Source organism: Pagrus pagrus, assembly GCF_965226575.1.
Source record: "Pagrus pagrus genome assembly, chromosome: 13".
NCBI lineage: Eukaryota > Metazoa > Chordata > Actinopteri > Spariformes > Sparidae > Pagrus > Pagrus pagrus.
In genome coordinates this window covers 31,500,119-31,521,800 of record NC_140197.1, presented here as the reverse complement: position 1 = coordinate 31,521,800, position 21,682 = coordinate 31,500,119, and the positions used below count along the sequence as shown (strand labels likewise).

Genomic DNA, 21,682 nt, shown 5'->3' with positions numbered 1-21,682 from the left:
CACTGCGAAAAAAATGGTTGAGGAAATCACTGCCTATGGACTGGGGAAGGCAGAAGAGGAAATACTGAAAACAATACTAAACAGCATCAAAAATAAAGTAGAAGAGGGAATCAGTAAAAATGTGAAATCCAGCATGGAAAAAAAAACATTGGCTACATTCATAGATGAAATCATCCTCTCACATCTTGAGGATAAAAAACAACTTCATGACCTCCTGAAGGACGAGAAGAGAAGGAGTGACCTGTTGGCCATCTTCAGGGGGCTGAGCAGCACTGCAGTACAACCTTTCTACGAAGACCTCGGCTGGCAGAGGAAGCTTAACTCATCTTTCTCCACAGTGATTAAAAGAGCTAAAGCAGAGGCTAAAGGAACAGCACATTTGATTCTGACGACTATCCAAGTTGGTCACATGGGGGCGCTGGCATCAGATGCCGTTGCTGCAGCACTCAGCCTCACCAGCAAGTTTTTCTCAAACCTTCAACAACAGCTGAATGAATTAAAAAAAGAAAAAGGTTTTTCACAGAAAGTGAAGGGTAATGAGCTGTCTGGTTCAGACTCTGAGATGCTGAAAGACTTCAAGCAGGATTTAGCTGACAACATCAGTGGTTTAGTAGCTGATGCTTTGGTAGAAGTGTTTCACCAGAAGTTCTCCAGTCACATTACTTCTCATGTTCAAAGAAAAGTAAATGGCGTCATTGGCAGTTATGTGCGAACTGGCTTGCAGAGTGACAGAACAGAAGAACTACTCAGAGCTGGACAGAACAACAGATACATCACACACATGCCAGTAGACATGAATTCGAAACATAAAGCTGCAGGAGAGGCTGGCAAACACTCGCAGTCACATGCTGACAAGATCATGAACTCCACGACTCCAGGCACCCTCCCCGACATCAGAGTCCTGTCAGAAACCACTGGCACCAAGGTTGTCATCCTAATGCAGGACAGCCGGGGACATCCAACCAAAATGCAGGAGCTCAGCCCAAGCACCAAACCTGCCAGTCAAACTGTGACACTGATCTACACACCAAAGAGTGCTGAAAACCCAGACGGACATTATGATGTGCACATCAACAACCAGACAGTGAAAATAGGCAGAGAGGGCAAGAGCTGCCTGTTCCATGCTTTGGCACGAGGCATGAAACCAAAGGCCAGTGAAGAAGAAATCACTTCAGAAGCACAACGACTCCGATCTGTGGTGGCCGACACTCTCCGCAGACACCCAGGCCAATGGGAACCTTTCATGAAGCGCCATGTGTTGACTGAATCAATCAGAGGAGGGGACTGGTTCATGGCAGAGGGCGCTGCACCGGCAAACAGAATACTCGTGGTAGAAACCCCGCAACTTCTTCAGCAAGACACTGGGAGAGTGAGACTGTACAAAGAGTGGCAGCAGGATTGTATCTACAGAAGTGGACTTGGACAATTCATGAATGGAGATCACCAGCCACCAGTGAAGAGTATATTGGAGGCTAGAGACTTGAACAAGAATAGCAGATTAGCAGAAGCCATGCTTGAAGTGACAACAAAGTCATGTCCTCTGGATCACAACCTGATTCATAAAGTGGGAAAGTATCATGGCCATGAACTTCCAGTTGTTTATGTGCCTTATGAAATGCATCGTGAGTTTCCCAGTACAACATCAAAAGACTTCCGAACATGCGTAGCCAAAGCCATAAGCAATAACGATGTCGTAGGAACATTCAAGCTCACAATCCTTGGAGCAATGCCCAGATACAAGTTGGATAGCACCAAGAACTTTGAAAACTTTCAGAACGACCTGATGAGTAAAACCAGGCTTCAAGTTTTTGACAACAGTTTTCAGCAACACAGTTTAAAGATGGTAGAGACGTGGTCCGACCTGCTTAAAGACAAGAACATCATGACAGACAAAGATCTTCAAACTATCACTGCATGGATCAACGAGAAGGGCTACAATAATCAAAATGATCCACACAGGGACGAAGTCTCCAGACATCTAAAATGAAAAGGTAACATAACATTTAACATTGTTCTTATGATACTGAGCAACATGGCTGAAAAAGTCGATCACAATAGAGCGGTTTCATATCGGCTGATATTGGTAATTATTGATCATTTTTAAAGACCAGGTGAAAAAAGGTCAAATTGAACCTCTTTATTTTGAATTTAACCACTTTATCAAGACACAAAGGTCATAATTATGTTAACACAAATATGAAAAACACAAATAATGAATGTGCTTTTGTTTTCTCACCGTTGGCCTGTAAAACACTCGGCCAGCGGTTGGTTTGCATTTAATGTAAACACGTGAAACTATTTTATCAAACTATTGCTATTGTTTTGTTGCCCAGACCTAATAATACTACGGATAAAGCATGTATACAGCTTACATACTGGATGTACATGGAGTAGAGCCAGATGTTCGTAGTACAGTTGTGTGGCCATGATGTTTGCTCTTTGGCAGGAGCTCAAAACTGATGACTGAACAATTGGCTGTGGGACTAAAATAACCAGGAAACAATGTGAAATACTGAGGAGACAGACTGATTGGCTGGCCAACAGTGTTCGAATGGGTGGTGCAAGGACGTTACATCACTTCTGGACACAGTGTTGGAGATATAAAATTACCCGGATCTTCCGTGTTGTGCAGCCAATAGAGTGTGCGCACTAGAGACCTCTGTCGCACCAAGCTGGCTTACTTGAATAGAGCTAAAATAATTTAATTTCAAGCAGCTCTTCTAGACTTTCCAAAGTGAAACAGTGAAACAAGTCATGTCTCGGGGGTTGTGATGCTCATGTGTCAAATGTGTCCACCATTTTACAGATGCTTCTTTCACAATGTTAGCTTATGAGAAAAAGTATTTTTGGCCCACAGTGCATCACTTGACGATGTCATTACACAGTTTGACCACTATGAAAGTTGACTTCAAAGACTGGTGTGTGTGTGTCAAGAGACAGCCACATGAATGGACCCAGCAGAACATTGAAGTGTAATGAGATGATCGATGGTATTCACATCACCCGTCAGTGGTTTGTGTCTAATGCTCACTGCCACGCAGGATTTGAGGAGACTTCGTCCTTTGGAAGAGTTTTAAAAATAAATATATTCACATGTAATGAGAATGCACACATTAAGAGGCCAGTCTTACAGTGTGTACTGTGCATCATGTTGACAGCTGACCAGAGTGGATTTGTGTTTTCTTGACAGTGAACTGACGAGTCTGACTGGTGAAGAAGTAATATGACTTAATGACTTTATTTTACTATCTCAGGATCATTCTGAATGAGCCTTTACAGAAATCAATCCCAATGTTATTTTATTTTACACACCTTAATGGAATTAACTCACTGTGCTATTGGCAGACTAACGTGAAAGTAACGTGCCTTTCAATGTGTATTTTGTACTGTAACAGATTTGCCCTTTGCCATGTGATGCAGCGGGTGTGAGTGTTAAAAACCTCTAATGAAATGTTCGATGTCACTTTCCATTAGCTGGAAATCAACGTAGTAGACACAGCTCAGCAAAAAACAAGGTCATCACTTAACAAAAGGACACTTAACAAAATGATTCCTCCACAAAACTGTCATCATGATGCCATCCAGACCGGAAGGAAGGACTACCTGAACGCATCACACTGAGATACTGGGGCCCAAAAGGACCAATGACGGCCACAGCAGTTTGGGAATAATCAGACCTCATCTTTAATTGATATTGACTGTTTGCTTTAATGTCTGTGGACCTCAACATCAGACAGACAATAAGTAACACTACAGTATGAAGCCCCGAACTGTAACAGCCCTGTTCTCCACCTGGGGAGCCTGGCAGATAACAAGAGATCGTAAACTTTTGTTTGCTTTTCTTGTCGTCGTCTTCTCCTTTCTCTTGTTCCCCTTTTTGCTTTGACTTTAGTTGTATCCAGCAGAGCCAATAACACTGGAGTCGCTGAGAGAGAGTGAGCCGGGCAGACAGCACTGCTCTGTCCTACAGTACCACCACGAAGCTGCCTCTAGTGGAAAAGGTCTGCTGGCAGACTTTCATCAGCGAACCACTGCAGAGAAGAGCCCAGTAGAACCCGTCGGCCGCTAACCACATGATGCGAACCAGCGTCCGATGGTTTAAAATGCAAAATTTGCCATTGGACTTGACCACTCGGCCATCGTAACACTTACGTAGTGTAGTGAGTATTCATGCTATATAACATATTTCCGCTAATATTGAATAAAAAAGAGAATCTAAATTACGATAACTCTTTTTACGATTACTTAAGAATAATTATACATAAATATGCTGGCGTCTTAAATAAGTGACGATTCAAATAGCTGGCTAATATGGTAAACTGGTGTATTTTGAGAAAAGCAGTTTTACAAACAGACCATATACCCGCCCCTACGGAGCACTCAAAAAAGTGCGAAGGAACGCACCCAAGGCGGCATCCGTCATTTGATTGGTCCATACTCTAGCTGTCCCCTATTGGCTGGTGAAACACAATATTTTGAGCGCAAGCAGGGACAGCCTTGAGTCTGAGCAGACTCCTCAACCTGAGAGGAGGTGCTTGTTCTGAGTGCATGCACATTAGTTTTGAGCGCGCAGACTTTAGATCTGAGCGAGCGCAGGACATATTTGAATGCGAGCGACATTTTTGAGTGCAAGCAGAAGAAATGTGAGCACGAGCATGTGATTTTTGAGTTCAAGCACACATTTTGAAAGAAAGCAGCAGACATCCAAGTGCGAGCAGAAAATGTGAGTGCGAGGAGAATAAATCTGAGCGCGAGAAGGAGCTGTGTCACTGAAAAGGAATCAAATCATGCTCTCAAACTGAAAATCTACGCTCTTGAATAAAGATAGTGTAGCCCGGGAATTAGAAGCACACAGGACACACTTACTGGGGTTCTTGTAGCCTCCTGATTTATTTCACATCAGTTGCAAAAAGGCTTGTTTGACTGAATTTCTAAACTCAAAGTCATTCGTTCTTGTCTGAGACTGAGAGAGAACCGAAACCAAAAGTAAAAAGAAGCAAAAGAGTAGAGAGAACAAAATACGGCAGTGGGCTATGAAGGTACACAGAAACAGCAAAATACACACGTCATTAAAATCATGACACGGTCCCATAACTCGAAAATGTGCATTCAAAATATTACCACGGTCACTTGCCATGCAGCGTGGAACACGGGAGCTGGAGCTTCCTGAAGCTAGCCGTTAGCCCCGGTCGACGGCTGGCATGCTAACCTCTGAAATGAATTACGAATATCCCTAAATGAGACTATATTGTCACATTCTGTTATGGCGTCTCTTAAGGTGCGTTCACACCGGACCTTTTATTTTTGTCGCTGGCGACAAGTTTACATATTAAGTTAATGCAAACGAGCGACTGAGCGATTAATCGCTCAGGCGAAATGTCGCTGGGGCTCTGAGCGACAGCGTCCGAGCGACGGAGCGAAAAAACGCTCTGTCGCTCGAGTTGAGAAGCCCCAACTCTCTGGCCGTCAGTCGCTTGTCGCTCAGCGCTGACTGGCTGCCGTAATCTATATGTAGGCCTAATTATGACAACTACTGAAACCATGTAAACGTAATACAACTCCACCGGTCCGGAAGAGCAAAGCCGGCTTTACGTTGACACACACAAACACCGGAGACAAATGGCCAGGCGCTCTGGGATGGAGCGCCTGTAGTTGGTGTCCAACCGGGCAATTTCTGCCTCCGATTCTCGCCAACAGCTCGTCAAACTGGGCCGTTGTCAGCCGCGTATACCGTTGAAAACGGGAAGAAATGAGCGCCTCCGAGCGACGTGAAATTCACTGGAATCGCTTGAATGACGTTATCAGAGCGATCTGTTGAATTGTGCCGATGAGCGACTGCAGCTGAGCAACCGAGCGATTTTTTTGGAGCGACATGAGCGACAGCGACAAAAATAAAAGGTCCGGTGTGAACGCACCTTTACAATGTGTGCGTATTTTACCTACCAATTAAACAGAACAGCAGTCTCCTCTGTTCGGCGAGACATTTCAGGCACCCGTGGCTCACATTCAGCAGAAAAGACAACAATAACCCTGGCGGGCTAAACCAAAATGCGCCCACTGAACCCAAAACAGCTCAATGCTGCCACCTTGTGACGACTTATTTAACTCATTTACATTTGGTTTAGATTTACATTTGAAATATGACATTTAAAAGAAAGAACAAAAGAAAACAAAAACACATTATAATACATTGGAATACCTTCACCCTTAAGTGGAAAATTACACTTGTTATTAATTTACCACCCGGCTACAATAGGATAATTCTTCCATATGGGAACCACTGCAGAGAAGAGCCCAGTAGAACCCGTCGGCCGCTGACCACACGTCGCCTCAGGGAACCACTGCAGAGAAGAGCCCAGTAGAACCCGTCGGCCGCTAACCACACGTCGCCTCAGGGACAGCACCAGAGATCGGTGTGAAGAGGTTTCCGTCCACCACATCCAGTGCTGTGTGTTCTGACTGAGCTCAGTTCGCAGCTCAAAGCCGGCAGGAACCATCTTCTCAAACTACTCATGACTGGGTCGATGTCAAAATAATACAACAACAATAATAATAATAATCTTATTAACAGTAATTTAACATCCAAATGTTGCATCTTCCTTCAGTATTAGTTACATGAATCACTATTGAACAGTCATCGTCTGACATCATACACCGTTAATGTTCATATCTGATGATCATTTCATTTAAAGAAGTCAAACTTTTGGATATTCGACTGATAACATAATAAATTATTGATTTCGGTTCCACCACATCAAGAAGAAATCAAAGTCGTTCATGTTCAGGAGAGAGAAACTGAAAATTTCACACACTCTTAAACACTCACTCACTTAAATAGATGAATTCAAAGCAGGAGGACCTCGTGGGGCGTTTAAATGCTCTGAACTTGGGTTATAATTTGTGTATATACTACAAAATAAATAATAATTGTGTATATTGTTTGTTTTGATGGTTTCCTGAATAAATCAGCTGCAGTTTGTGGTCAAAGAGTCACAAGATCCACACAGCTGTGGACTGTAATGTATTTTAGCAGTGGGTCACTGTATGATCAGCATCTTTTCAGAAAGCTTGGTGACTTTTTAAAGACATGAATGCAGACGGGAAACGTTTGTGTGGGAAATGACTTCTTAGAGACAGAGATACAGTTGTGTGAATGTTTCCTTCAACTGACAGTAATGATATGAGCATGGTTTTAATCATTTATTTATAGTTTGTCATTAGAATATGACAAAGTCCTCTGTAATAATTAGATCATAATAACCCTCCCACCATATAGACAGAGTTGGTGCTGTTTCACAGTTATGACCTGCAGTTGTTGTGCTTCACTGATATCAGAACCTTGACTACAGGTGAGATGGTGAAACACTTGAAGTCCTGTTGTAGATACAGTTGATTCACATTCAGGGAGTTTCTTTAAATGTGCAATATGTAAGAATAGGCCAGCTGTTGAAGTCACACTCAAGTGGTCAGCATTTCACCAGAGTAACAGCTAACTTCAGCTAACTGTAGCTGCCATAGCTAGTTAGCTCAGTTAGCCATGCATCTAGTGGGCCAGGCTCAGAGCGAAGGGCACCAGAGGACAGTTTTGGACTAGGATGGGAGAGGGCGACCTAGTTAGCATGCTAACTTCAGTAGACACACAGACATCAGATAAAAACTGTGAAACTGTTTCCATGACTCTGACATAAAGAAGAAAAAGCTCCATGCGTGCTTAGATTCTCATTTTAACATTATTTGATGCACCAATTCTTAGAAGTACAATTTACCAACTCAATAATCAACGATCAACGATCTACAAGCAGCTAGCTGTCAGAGAGTGTCACTGCTGCTGCTGAAATAACTTCCTGTTCCCTCCTCCAAAGTCAATGGGGATTCTGACGCCTGAAGCTTTAAGAGATTTTTCACATTTTCTTCTCCAACATAAAACATGTAAGTAAATACTCCACATTTGCACTATAAAGCTCATATAGAGCCCATCCTAGACTAAATGAATCCTTGTTGGTGCAAAGCAGCCTAACATGATTAAAGTTGGCTGTTGTCTGTTAGCTCAACTTCCCGTCTCTCAGGTCACCATTGGAGCTGTGAAACTGTAAAAGTACAACAAAGTACAAATACTGTGACTGAGTTCAAGATAATCTTTCTCTGCAATAAACAGCTTCAACATCACGTTGTGGTTTTATCTGAGATCTGTGGTGTAACAGCTGCAATGATCGTCGAACACGTGTGTTCAGCGTCTCCAGTGAGAGGACGTGCTGCTGCTCTGCTGACTTCTCACCTCATTTTATACAATAAACAATGAATCAGTTCATTATGAAATAATCGCCCCGTTACTTAATAACAACCAATCAGAGCACAGCTTGATCTTCATTTAGGTCAGTCAGTGAAAACAAACAGAAACTGATCGATTGATTGAATAAATAACAAGCAGTACGTAAGAATTGACCACCTTGAATTCACACTCCAACAAATAGGGGGCAGCACACCACCAGAGTAACTGCTAACTGCTGCTAACTATATCCTGTTTCATAACTGTAGCTACTGTTAGCTTGTTGGCTCAGTTAGCTGTGCAGCTAGCAGGACTACCAGGGCGTGCTGGTGTTGGTGAAAGGGGTTTTCAGACGTGGTGCTAGCTGGTTAGCATGCTAACATCAGTAGACATCTCTTCCACACAAAACATAAACGTCTTTGTCGTAGCGTCAACACTGTTGTGTCTTCACTCTGCTGCACCTTTAATATGAAGCGTCCCATCATGCACCTCTGCCCGCCCACAGTCTACGTCACAGTCAGGTCCCACTCTTCATCATCCTCCTCTTCATCAGGAGCCAACTGACTCCAGGTGAGCTCGTTCACCTGAGAGACAGAGACACTTCATCAGCTTCTGGACATCACACACAGCTGCAGCAGGTGAACAGGTGTGTTTACCTGCAGGACTCCTTCAGTCTGCTCAGGTAGGAACTGGTCTGAGGTCTGTTTCACCTCCACCATCACTTTACCTCCACCTGCAGAGAAATATTGATCACTGATTATTAATCATTTCAACAGTCTGACAGCACTTCACTGGACTACTGCAGTACTTAGAGTACTACTGTAGTAGTTACAGTAGTACTGTAGTAAAATGAGCAGTACTACCTAGTAGAATGAGTAGTACTGTGGTGAAGGCCTGGACCAGAGCTTTCTCTCTGACCAACTTCTGGAGTTTACAACGTTTCTGTAGCAGAACTTCTGGACCTGCAGACACAACATACAGAATAAATACATGAACCTGCGCAGGTGAAGCCGAAGCCATCCTCGCCTGCGCAGGTGAAGCCGAAGCAATCCTCGCCTGCACAGGTGAAGCCGAAGCCATCCTCACCTGTGCAGGTGAATCTGTCCTCCACCACTGCTGCTGCTCTGGTCGTCTGTCCGTGATGAGGGAAGGAGAGCTGCAGCAGACAGCCAAACTTCAGCCTCCTCCATCGGCCTCCAACCTCCTCTTCCTCCTCCTCCTCCTCTTCTTCTTCGTTGGTGAGCTCCTTCAGCTGAGGAGAATGGATAGACAGGATGTCACCTGCTCTCACACTAACTCACCTGAATGTAAAGATGTACACTGTTGACATCTGTTCTCACTGTGATGATGTCAGAGGTCCAGCCATTGAATCCCAAGCAGTGATTGGCCAGTTCCAAACAGCGGGCGTGGCTCAGAGGTCTGCTGCTGTCACACAGGAAGTGAGGAGTCTGTTTGGAGCTCAGCCTCACCTGAACACACACACACACACACACACACACACACACACACACACACACACACATACACACACACACACACACAGCCGTCAGGACTTCCTGTTTTAGTGTCACTTTCACAATAAAAGCCTGTTTGACAGGATCTTCCTTCATCTCGTCTCTTTTTCCATTTATCGTCTGAACCTTGTTGTATAAATAAAGTTTTAGATTCAATGTTAAACACTAAATGAAGACAGTTTTATTTTGAAGTGAACACTATGAGCTACAGGATCAGCAGAAGAAGAACAGCACTGTGTTGAGAGCTGAGAGGTGACGACCTTGAGTGGAGAGCTCTGGAACAGCGAGCGTCCATCAGTCTGCCGCTGTGCCTTTGAGGCCTGAGCAGCAGAGTAGAACTTGATGAGGGCGTAGAACCCAGGCGGGTTGAGAGGAGCGTTAGGACACACCTTCAGCAGGTAGAGAGGACCAAAGGACGAGAACACAGCGTACAGCCCCTCCTGAAGGACAACACACACACCTGTTACTGCTACAGCTGCTTAAAATGAAAATCTCACACAGACCTGACCCCCAGGTGGACTCACACAGACCTGACCCCAGGTGGACTCACACAGACCTGACCCCAGGTGCACTCACACAGACCTGACCCCAGGTGCACTCACACAGACCTGACCCCCAGGTGGACTCACACAGACCTGACCCCAGGTGGACTCACACAGACCTGACCCCAGGTGCACTCACACAGACCTGACCCCAGGTGCACTCACACAGACCTGACCCCCAGGTGGACTCACACAGACCTGACCCCAGGTGCACTCACACAGACCTGACCCCAGGTGCACTCACACAGACCTGACCCCCAGGTGGACTCACACAGACCTGACCCCAGGTGCACTCACACAGACCTGACCCCAGGTGCACTCACACAGACCTGACCCCAGGTGCACTCACACAGACCTGACCCCAGGTGGACTCACACAGACCTATCCCCCCGTGGACTCACACAGACCTGACCCCCAGGTGGACTCACACAGACCTGACCCCCAGGTGGACTCACACAGACCTGACCCCCAGGTGCACTCACACAGACCTGACCCCAGGTGCACTCACACAGACCTGACCCCCAGGTGCACTCACACAGACCTGACCCCCAGGTGCACTCACACAGACCTGACCCCAGGTGGACTCACACAGACCTATCCCCCCGTGGACTCACACAGACCTGACCCCCAGGTGGACTCACACAGACCTGACCCCCAGGTGGACTCACACAGACCTGACCCCAGGTGCACTCACACAGACCTGACCCCAGGTGGACTCACACAGACCTATCCCCCCGTGGACTCACACAGACCTGACCCCAGGTGCACTCACACAGACCTGACCCCAGGTGGACTCACATAGATCTGAGCCTCAGTGTGAGACGGCTGGATGTCCCACACAAACAGAGTCTTGTTGTTCTCCACAGGGACCTGGAACTCCAGGATGTCCACCTCCATCACACCTGTAGAGGACACAAGGACAAGGACATCTTAGGACATCTTAATAATAATTACTGATGGAGGTTGCTCAGAGACATGATGGCACAAATATTATAAATATATTTAGTGACCTCATCAGTAACATCAGGTTTGAGTTTCCACGTCTGTAACTGTTTATCAAGATTGAAACAGAGTCACAGCTCCTCTCGTCCTGCAGGAGGCTGTACACCTGTACACCTGTACACACAGTGCGCCTGTACACACAGACAGTACACCTGTACACACAGTACACCTGTACACACAGACAGTACACCTGTACACACAGTACACCTGTACTCACAGTACACACAGTACACCTGTACACACAGTACGCCTGTACACACAGTATGCCTGTACACACAGTACACCTGTACACACAGACAGTACACCTGTACACACAGTACACCTGTACACACAGACAGTACACCTGTACACACAGTACACCTGTACACACAGTACACACAGTACGCCTGTACACACAGTATGCCTGTACACACAGTACACCTGTACTCACAGACAGTACACCTGTACACACAGTACACCTGTACACACAGTGCGCCTGTACACACAGACAGTACACCTGTACACACAGTACACCTGTACACACAGACAGTACACCTGTACACACAGTACACCTGTACACACAGTGCGCCTGTACACACAGACAGTACACCTGTACACACAGTACACCTGTACACACAGACAGTACACCTGTACACACAGTACACCTGTACTCACAGTACACACAGTACACCTGTACACACAGTACACACAGTACGCCTGTACACACAGTATGCCTGTACACACAGTACACCTGTACTCACAGTACACACAGTACACCTGTACTCACAGTACACACAGTACGCCTGTACACACGGTACACACAGTACACCTATACTCACAGTACACACAGTACGCCTGTACACACAGTACACACAGTACACCTGTACTCACAGTACACCTGTACACACAGTACACACAGTACACCTATACTCACAGTACACACAGTACACGTGTACTTTGTACCAGTATTAACTGTAAAAGCTCAATATCTAAAACACATTTTATTTTTATTGGAAATGTTTTGAGATGCTTAAAGTTGAATTATTTGTAATCAGTAACTGAGTACATCTCAAAGTAACAAGATCTGTAAATTAATAAATCAGAAAATATTAAAATCAAAACTTATTATTACTTTCTCTCGATGAATGAACAGCTTCTGGTTTGAGTCACAGCAGCACTGACAGTGTGTCAGGACAGAGGAGACACAGCCCAGCAGCAGAACATAGTTCAGATCCTGCCTGAAATATCTCTGGATTTAACAGCTCTTCACTGTCAGCTGACACATTCATTCATACACAACATTTCAATCTCTGAATCGGTTTTTTGAGTGAACTGAAAGTTTCGGTAAACAAGTGTCCTTTCAAAAAGCTATTAACTCACCGAGGTAACTGACAATATTAGCAGGAACCAGGAGAACAATTTCATTTAATCAAACTAAGTTTGGTGTTTTCTGACATTAGAGCTCTGACGTCAAACTACTGAAGAGTGTTTCGGCGAAGCAAAGTTAAACTGGCAGATTTTTGAATGGAGTTTGGCAGCGCGTTCTCCACTCCTCAGAGAACATGCTCTGCCCGCTAACAGGCCGTCAACAGTCCGTCAATAGCCCGCTAACAGGCCGTCAACAGCCCACTAACAGTCCGTCAACAGCCCGCTAACAGGCCGTCAACAGTCCGTCAACAGTCCGCTAACAGGCCGTCAACAGTCCGTCAACAGTCCACTAACAGCCCGCTAACAGTCCGTCAACAGCCCGCTAACAGTCCACTAACAGTCCGCTAACAGTCTGTCAGCAGTCCGCTAACAGTCCGTCAACAGCCCGCTAACAGTCTGTCAGCAGTCCGCTAACAGGCCGTCAACAGCCCGCTAACAGTCCGTCAATAGCCCGCTAACAGGCCGTCAACAGCCCACTAACAGTCCGTCAATAGCCCGCTAACAGGCCGTCAACAGCCCACTAACAGTCCGTCAACAGTCCGCTAACAGGCCGTCAACAGCCCGCTAACAGTCCGTCAACAGTCCGCTAACAGGCCCTCAACAGGCCGTCAACAGTCCGCTAACAGGCCGTCAACAGTCCGTCAACAGTCCACTAACAGCCCGCTAACAGTCCGTCAACAGCCCGCTAACAGTCCACTAACAGTCCGTCAACAGTCCGCTAACAGTCCGCTAACATTCTGTCAGCAGTCCGCTAACAGTCCACTAACAGTCCGCTAACAGTCCGTCAACAGCCCGCTAACAGTCCGTCAGCAGTCCGCTAACAGTCCGTCAACAGTCCGCTAACAGTCAGCTAACAGTCTGTCAGCAGTCCGCTAACAGTCCGTCAACAGTCCGCTAACAGTCCGTCAACAGCCCGCTAACAGTCCGTCAACAGTCCACTAACAGTCCACTAACAGTCCGCTAACAGTCCGTCAACAGCCCGCTAACAGTCCGTCAACAGTCCACTAACAGTCCGCTAACATTCTGTCAGCAGTCCGCTAACAGTCCACTAACAGTCCGCTAACAGTCCGTCAACAGCCCGCTAACAGTCCGTCAGCAGTCCGCTAACAGTCAGCTAACAGTCCGCTAACAGTCAGCTAACAGTCTGTCAGCAGTCCGCTAACAGTCCGTCAACAGCCCGCTAACAGTCCGTCAACAGTCCACTAACAGTCCACTAACAGTCAGCTAACAGTCTGTCAGCAGTCCGCTAACAGGCCCTCAACAGGCCGTCAACAGTCCGCTAACAGTCCGCTCTTTGCCTCTCGGTTGTTTAAACTCGTTACAGTTACTTACAGGAACAGTTACTTACAGTAACACTTACGTTACTCACCGTCTCTTCCGTCTTCACCGGACAAAGTTTGCCGCGCTTCCGCTGAGGGGCGGGGTCTGCTCTGATAACCAATGAGCTGTATACTGCTGTGACGGAGCAGTCATGACATCACAGGCAGTTCCCTTGACGACCAGAAAGTGAAAACGAGGCTGACGTCACATAAGTGTCAAACTCGACGGCTCGTTCTGCAGTTTTGACTCTCCAGGTCTGAACATGAAACAAAATGAATGTGTCCCCACAGTCAGCCATAATCATGAAATAATAAATATTCATCAAAATGTTTCTGTTCCTCAATAAATGATCCTCCTGATTAAACTGACCTGAGATCAGCTGAAAATCACTGAGTGATCCAAATATAAGAAACACTCTTTAAACACATCCTGACACAAACTACACTAATATCAAAGTACTTTTACCACAACTCTGAGGTACTTTTACCTCCATGATATACTTTTACTGTGGAGTTCAGTGTGGAAAGTGAGAGTGGAAACACTGCGGGACTTTTCTCTCATCTGTTTTCTGTTTCCTGTCTGAATAAAAAGAGGTGAACACAGATCAGCAGCATGTTGGAGACACTGACCCACAGCAGAGCAGCATCATCATCATCTGATCATCATCATCATCATCATCATGTTCAGCTGGACCAGCCTGCTCTTCGTCCTCTGCAGCAGCCTGACTCCTGTCCTCTGCTGTGATTGGCTCACACAGTACGCTCACCTGAGCGGGAAATCTCTGAAACACATCCGCCTCATGGTGAGTCCACACACACTCACACCAGGTCCTGGAGGAAACTCCAGGAGTCCTTGAAGGTGTTTGAGGGGTAGTTGAAGAGGTTCAGAGGGTTTTGAAAGAGTTCCTTGAATATGTGCTAAGAGTCTCTGTGAGGTCCTTGAGGAGCTCCAAATGTTTCTCCAGGAGGTGACAGACTAAATGTTTACATGTGTCAGTGATTAATAACTATATTTATATTTATTTACATGTTGACATGTATGTCTGTTGTTGTTTCAGGGTGGTCAGCTGACTGATCAGGAGAGTCCAGTTCCCTTTCCAAACAAACTCTACAGCAGGATCTGTAATGAAACGGTAATCAATCAATCAATTAATCAATCAATAAATCAATCAATCAATCAGTCAGTCAGTCTGACACTTCAGCACTTTCACTTCAGCTGTATTCAGTGTTTGGTTGTCTCCAGCTTCACTTAAACTCCTTTCAGTGACGTGTTTGAGCTGCAGACTGCCAGCAGTGAGCTCACTGACTTTCCCTTCAGACCATTTCTGTTGTTCTGGTCCTTTATTATTCTTCACATGTTCACACCGACACACTTCAGGACACATTTACATGCAGACACATCAACTGATGACATCAGCTCTATCAGCCAATCAGAAAGCTAGAATTCACTCTTGTCTCCCCCTCTCTCTCCAGGTGGAGTCTCAGTTGGTTTTCATCAGAGACAGTCTGGAGCTGATTTCTGATCTCTATCACCATGACAACCTGTCCTCCGCTACCTGGGATACCGTCGAGACAGAACACTTCCTGACGGTCATCGACCGCCAGATAGACGGACTCAACACCTGTGTGAGTAAACAGACAGACGGACGCTTCAACTCCTTTCAGGACTTCACGAGTCCTTTAACTTCAAGAAACACTTTTGTATTCATCTTCTCTCTGCTCACACTTCAACTGTACTCATCTTCTCTCTCTCTGCTCACACTTCAACTGTATTCATCTTCTCTCTGCTCACACTTCAACTGTATTCATCTTCTCTCTCTCTGCTCACACTTCAACTGTATTCATCTTCTCTCTGCTCACACTTCAACTGTACTCATCTTCTCTCTCTGCTCACACTTCAACTGTATTCATCTTCTCTCTGCTCACACTTCAACTGTATTCATCTTCTCTCTGCTCACACTTCAACTGTATTCATCTTCTCTCTGCTGTTTCTGCTTCAGCTGCCACTTCAGCTCCTCTCAGTTTGACTTCATCAAACACTGAAACTCAGCATCTGTCTGTGTTTCTGCTTTAGCTGCCACTTCAGCTCCTCTCAGTGTTTCTGCTTCAGCTGCCCCTTCAGCTCCTCTCAGTGTTTCTGCTTCAGCTGCCCCTTCAGCTCCTCTCGGTGTTTCTGCTTCAGCTGCAATTTCAGCTGCTCTGTGTTTCTGCTTCAGCTGCCACTTCAGCTCCTCTCAGTGTTTCCGCTTCGTTTCCTTTAATGTGTTGAAGCGAGCACAGAGAAACAATCTACCCTGTGTTTCTGTTTGCAGGTGTCGACTAACAGCTCAGCAGACAGCAGACTGAGGAAGTACTACAGGAGGCTGGAGACATGTACTGTGTACCGCACTGTAAGTACAAGTACTGCTGTAGTACTCGCTGTAACACTGTGTGTACTGGCTGAAAGTAGTAGTACTGACTGTAGTTGTGTGTGTACAGGGTGGTAGTGCTGCGTCCTGGGAGCTGATCCGGAAGGAAACTAAACTGCACCTGGACCGGTTGTACCTGCTGGTGGCGTCCATCAGGAAGCGCTCTGCAGCGACTCAGCAGCAGCTCTGACACGTCTCATCCATGAGTCTGATTCTGTTTCTCTGTGAGAGACAAACTCTGCTCCATGAGACACTTATTGATCTGTGATCATGTTTCTACTGATGATCTCATCCTATTTATTTATTGATTGTCATGTTTTTATTGATAATCTGATCGTATTTATATATTTATTTATTTATGTATTGAACAGTTTGACTGTCTGGTGTTACTTGATGAATAAAACGTGTCGTGCAGCTCTGATCTTCTTCTTTCTGTCAGATGACGCCTCATCATGTTTTTAAGTGAAAAAAATGTGAAAACTAAAATGTTTCATCGCATTAAAATTAGATTTAATTCAACTTTATTGTTTTATTATTGTCAGTTTAATTTAATATGCAGACGCAGCAAACAAACATACATACATTGAAGACACTTCATCCTTCAGTTGTTGCACACCTGCACCTTGATGACAGGTGTGTACCTGTCTGACATGGTGGCTCTGTAGGTGGATGAACCCTCTCTCTGCTCTGTAGTACATCTCCTCATACAGGCTGCGATCATACGCTGTGGTCATTTCAAACGCTCCCACTGCAAACCAGTGAGAGAACAGCTTGAAGTCGTACAGAACAGAGAACATGACGGCCATCTTTCCGTCAGACGTCTGAGCGGACCCTGATGCTGACCCGTTCAGCAGGTCGTAGGTGAGGACGCCGACAGATCCACGCAGGGCGTGACGAGCCTTCACGAACAGAGCGGCGCCGGCCCCACAGGGACTGAGTGTTGGTGGGAGAGGCGTCTCTCAGGACCCACTGTTCACAAACACACTGACACACAAACACCTCCAAAATGTAATCTATTTCACCAGTTACTTCACTGGATTACTGTCTGTGTAGAGTATTACTGGTGACTTTCTGGTACATTCACCAAACAACAGCAGAAATACAACGAGGCGACATCATCTCAGCAGTTTACCAAGTTCATTACACGTCCAGCAGGGGGCGAAATCCTACAGCCCGATCAATGAGGCCAACACTGAAGAACCAAGAACCAGGGAAGGTACATTTAGTCATGTACTGTACTTAAGTACAATTTTGAGGTACTTGTACTGTACTTGAGTATTTCCATTTTCTGTTACTTTATACTTCCACTCCACAGACAAATACTGCACTTTATACTCCACTACATTTATCTGATGACTTTAGTTACTAGTCACTTTACAAATGACGCGCTGCATCAGAGCCAAAGTAATTGATTTTCTGATCAGTCAGATAAAAATAGTGATTGTGATGATCAGCTGACTCACAGTACTCAGTTTATACATGAAAATATATGGATCAGTTACTTTTACTGGTACGTTGATACTTAAGTACATTGAATATCAGATACTTTAAGACTTTTACTCAATTATTATTTGTTTGGGTGACTTCAACTTTTTTTTTTATTAATAACACCGACCAGAACATGTGACAACAGACAAACAAAGTCGCCCCACATCTACACTCACACACACATTCAAAAAAAAGAAAATAAAAACAACATTATAATAATAATAACAGTAATTCATACATTCACCAACTGCCCAAACCAGTCTACTGACTTTTGCAGCCAGGATATTTCATCACAGGGCCCCAGGAATCCTCACATTTGCATTGATTGGATTGTCCGTTGTGTCGCAGTTTCTCCATATGTATAACTGAGACAAGCTCATGCAGCCAGTTCTGAAAAGATGGTGGATTTGATGTCTTCCATTCTGCCAGCATGAGTTTCTTGGCCAGCACTGTTCCCATTAGTGCAGATTGGGTGTAGAACGGAAGAGTTAATGAGTCCACTGAACATCCAAAGGGCTAAGTCTCTGTCGGGTAGAAATGAGCTGTGGACAACTCCAAAATAAATGTAGAGGCGTACCATTGTTTACTTTGCATTTGTCACAGGTTGGGGACACATAACCTTAGAATAATGAAACCTATGTATAACTTTAAATTGAATTAACCTGTGTCTGCTGTTTATTGAACATTTATGAATGTATGAGAGTGTGGTCAACCACACCTCATTGGGGAGACCATCACTCATTTCCATGCCCTCTTAATAGATGGTACCAACTCGGACTCTTTATTAAAAGAAGTTGTAAACTTAGAGATGAGTTTTTTTCTGTTCGGGGAAATCGAAAATAATTCCAAGAGAGCATGTCCTTTCCCTTTGGTTTCAGAATGAGGAGTGTTCTCCCTTACAAAATGTCTAAATTGCATATATCTGAAAAAATGAGAGTTAGATAAATTATACTTTTCTCGTAACTGGCCAAAGGAAGCGAAACTATCATCAATATAAAAGTCCTGTAGACATCTTAGCCCTTTCGTATACCATGCTGCAAATGTCCTGTCCAGTACTGCTGGGGTAAAGGCATGATTATGGCAGACCGGTGTATAGATCGAAATATTGGGAGCTTTATAGGTATTTTTTATTTGGATTAAGATCTTAAGAGAATTTCTTACTACAAAACTATGACTTACTGACTTGATAGATGTAGCATTAGTGAAAAGTAAAGATGTCAAGGAGGCATATGGCTTTAACAAAGACATCAGTTCATCCACAAAGGGACAGTTGAATGATTCGTGGTCTGGTGACCCCCATTGCCAATATGCCAGTGCCCGAACTTGGTAGATTTTGAAAGAGATATAAAAATGTTGGTAAAGATACCATCTTCATGGCATTCACTCTGCCTATCATAGATAGTGGTAGGGTCCTCCAGTCTTCTATGTTGGATTTCAGTTTGTCAATAGCCTCAAGAAGGTTCAGTTTTAACAAGGCTACTGGACTCTTAGATATTTTGAGTCCGAGATATGGAATATAATCCTGTACAATTTTCACTGGGCAGTTCTGTAAGTCAATATTTTCACCAATAAACATAAGCTCAATTTTGGCCCAATTTATGGTGTAACCAGAAATTTTACCAAAAGAGCTAATATATTGAAAAAGGTGAGAGATATCCTCCTTGGGGTTCGTTAGAGTGACAATTAAATCATCAGCGTACAAGCTGACGAGAGCTTCTGATGTACCAACTGGGATAGATCTAATGCAAGGGTGACTTCTTATCCCTATTGCCAGGGGTCCTAGTGCTATATTAAATAATTAGGGAGACAGACAGTCTCCTTGTCGTACTCCTCAATGTAGACTAAATGGCCCTAATTTCATGTTATTTGTTATAACAGAGGATTTAGGAGAGTGATAAATCATTTTAATCCAATTTACAAAAGTTTCCCCAAAACCAAACCTCCTCATAGTTTCAAATAAATATGGCCATTCAATAGAATCAAAGGCTTTCTGGGCGTCCAGTGTCAGGACAGCTCCATTGACATCGTCCCTCTTGTCAGAATACAAAATGTTCATCAAGCGTCGCACATTAAAAAAAAGAGTGTCTCCGAGGTGTAAAGCCAACTTGATCTGGATGAATAATTGTTTATATGTGTTTGTTTAATCTAGTGGCTAGTACCTTTGTAAAAATGTTGTGGTCAAGGTAAAGCAAGCAGGTAGGCCTTTAATTAGGTGGGTTGCATGCAACATGCAGCGTCTTCTGTTTTGATTGGATAGAGAGCCTCTAGTGGCAGAAATGACATATTGTGCATCCCAACATTCATTTACAGCAATGGAGAAGAGGATAATCATCAGGAATCGTGGCTGTTTGCAGACACAGAGCTGAACGATAACACATCTACTGTACAGAGACGGGACAGAAAGGAGCTGCTGTGGAGGAAAGTGAGCGAGGAAGTCAGACTACCTAGTAAGTCATGGAAATATGTCTCAGCACAGCTCTGATCGGTCCGAACTCCATTCAGAGAACAAACATTTAAAAGTAGTTCACATGTCGTCTGGCCGACAGACCTGACGCAGCATCGTGATGATCACAGAGAAACCTCTTTGTTCTGGTTCAGACCGATGCGGTGACACAGATTCATTCATTCATTCAGCTGCTCACAGTTACTATTTACTGATCTGAACACACCTGTTAAGAAGCTGCCACTCAGTGGAGACAGATGGACGGACTGAGACCTGGACACCGGTCGGCCTCAGGTAGAGCTGGAAGCTGCCGTCATCCAGATGCTGAAGCTCACCAGCTGGGTGCTGCGAGAGTAACATGAGGTGAATATTCTCTTCACGTTCAGTCTGAACGCACCATGAAACCTCCCACAGACGTACTACACAGGTCTTTGTTGCCACCTCAAACCGTCCTCAGCGGGCCCCTCAGAGACAATCAGGACACTTTACCCCAGAGACAAACGTCGACCCCTTAAAGAACTAAAGGATGATTTGCAGTCTCAGCAGGAAATCCCTCAGGGGGCCCCACCGTGTCACTGGACTCACATTACAACATTTAGTCTTTTAGCTTCCGACCTCCATTTGTATTCTTCTAGTTTCTAATATTAATTTCTTGTTTATATTTTAAAATTCAAAATCTGAATGTTTGTATTTTTTGTGTTGGTGTCAGATTATTTACAACATGCTGGTCAGACGGCCCCTGAAACGTTTCCCTCGGACCCCAACACACTCTGTTAACGGGATTTAATTACAAAAACATGAAACAAACAAGGAAATGCTAATAAAAGCTAACAAAGCTACACAACATAGTTAAAAGACTCATTCATTTATTGATCATTTGGAGACAGTGATGATGTCACATTACTAATTAATAATAATAATTGTACTGCTACATTCAGAGCAGTAACAACACTGCGTCACAGTGACAACACTATGAACACTGATGGTTCGACAGTTTGAAGCTTCAGTCTGTAGTTTGTGTCTGTGGCCTGCAGGGGGCACTGCAGCCCCCAGCTCAGCCTGACAGGCACACTGGAATAATACATCATTACAAAGGAAAGTACTGCATTCAGTATCTCATTGAAGTAAAAGTACAGCGGCGTTCACAGTAAACTATACTTCAAGTTCTGTGTCAATCAGAGAAAAGATGAAAACAAATAAAATCTCTACATTTAATATTTACAGCTGTAAAATCAGTTTGTTAACCAGAAGAGAAAAAAAGGCAAAACTAAGTTTTATATTTTAAACATAAAT

General features: G+C 44.6%; 3 protein-coding genes across 5 annotated transcripts in view; 1 reads left to right on the top strand and 2 right to left on the bottom strand.

The window, feature by feature from the left end:
- Positions 1–7,187: 7,187 nt before the first annotated feature.
- rdm1 (RAD52 motif containing 1) lies at positions 7,188–14,206 on the bottom strand. Of its 3 annotated transcripts, none has more exons than XM_084372550.1 (8): positions 14,101–14,206; positions 11,121–11,224; positions 10,041–10,220; positions 9,607–9,735; positions 9,353–9,518; positions 9,130–9,228; positions 8,923–8,999; positions 7,188–8,850 (listed from the first exon to the last, which is right to left on the bottom strand). In XM_084372550.1, exons 2-8 carry the CDS (start codon positions 11,217–11,219, stop codon positions 8,773–8,775), a joined length of 828 nt encoding a protein of 275 aa, XP_084228676.1. In that variant the 5' UTR covers positions 11,220–11,224; positions 14,101–14,206; the 3' UTR covers positions 7,188–8,772. The 3 variants fall into 3 exon arrangements, with proteins under 3 accessions (XP_084228676.1, XP_084228677.1, XP_084228678.1); XM_084372551.1 differs by having other exon boundaries at positions 14,092–14,195; XM_084372552.1 differs by lacking the exon at positions 14,101–14,206 and adding an exon at positions 12,684–12,893.
- A 489-nt stretch (positions 14,207–14,695) lies between these two features.
- Positions 14,696–16,674, top strand: LOC311268525 (interferon a3-like). Its single transcript, XM_084372203.1, has 5 exons — positions 14,696–14,853; positions 15,109–15,183; positions 15,524–15,676; positions 16,363–16,440; positions 16,529–16,674. The coding sequence occupies exons 1-5, from the start codon at positions 14,731–14,733 to the stop codon at positions 16,646–16,648; spliced, it is 549 nt and encodes a 182-aa protein (XP_084228329.1). The 5' UTR covers positions 14,696–14,730; the 3' UTR covers positions 16,649–16,674.
- A 1,419-nt stretch (positions 16,675–18,093) lies between these two features.
- The window catches only part of abi3a (ABI family, member 3a), a 20,246-nt gene continuing 16,657 nt past the window's right edge, over positions 18,094–21,682 (bottom strand). The window contains exons 13-14 of the transcript XR_014624008.1: positions 20,616–20,734; positions 18,094–18,395 (exon numbers count right to left, since the gene is read on the bottom strand). The gene's annotated coding sequence lies outside the window, so the exon portion shown is untranslated. The remainder of the gene's footprint in view (positions 18,396–20,615; positions 20,735–21,682) is intronic.

Bases quoted from the DNA above. Each gene is read 5' to 3' on its own strand.
- rdm1 (XM_084372550.1), bottom strand. From the start codon at position 11,219: ATGGAGGTGGACATCCTGGAGTTCCAGGTCCCTGTGGAGAACAACAAG. The intron at 9,519-9,606 runs GTGAGAACAGAT...CATTCTCCTCAG, and splicing joins GGACCTCTGACATCATCACA to CTGAAGGAGCTCACCAACGA. The intron at 9,000-9,129 runs GTAGTACTGCTC...ATTTCTCTGCAG, and splicing joins AGTACTACTCATTCTACTAG to GTGGAGGTAAAGTGATGGTG.
- LOC311268525 (XM_084372203.1), top strand. From the start codon at position 14,731: ATGTTCAGCTGGACCAGCCTGCTCTTCGTCCTCTGCAGCAGCCTGACT. The intron at 14,854-15,108 runs GTGAGTCCACAC...TTGTTGTTTCAG, and splicing joins TGAAACACATCCGCCTCATG to GGTGGTCAGCTGACTGATCA. The intron at 16,441-16,528 runs GTAAGTACAAGT...GTGTGTGTACAG, and splicing joins CATGTACTGTGTACCGCACT to GGTGGTAGTGCTGCGTCCTG.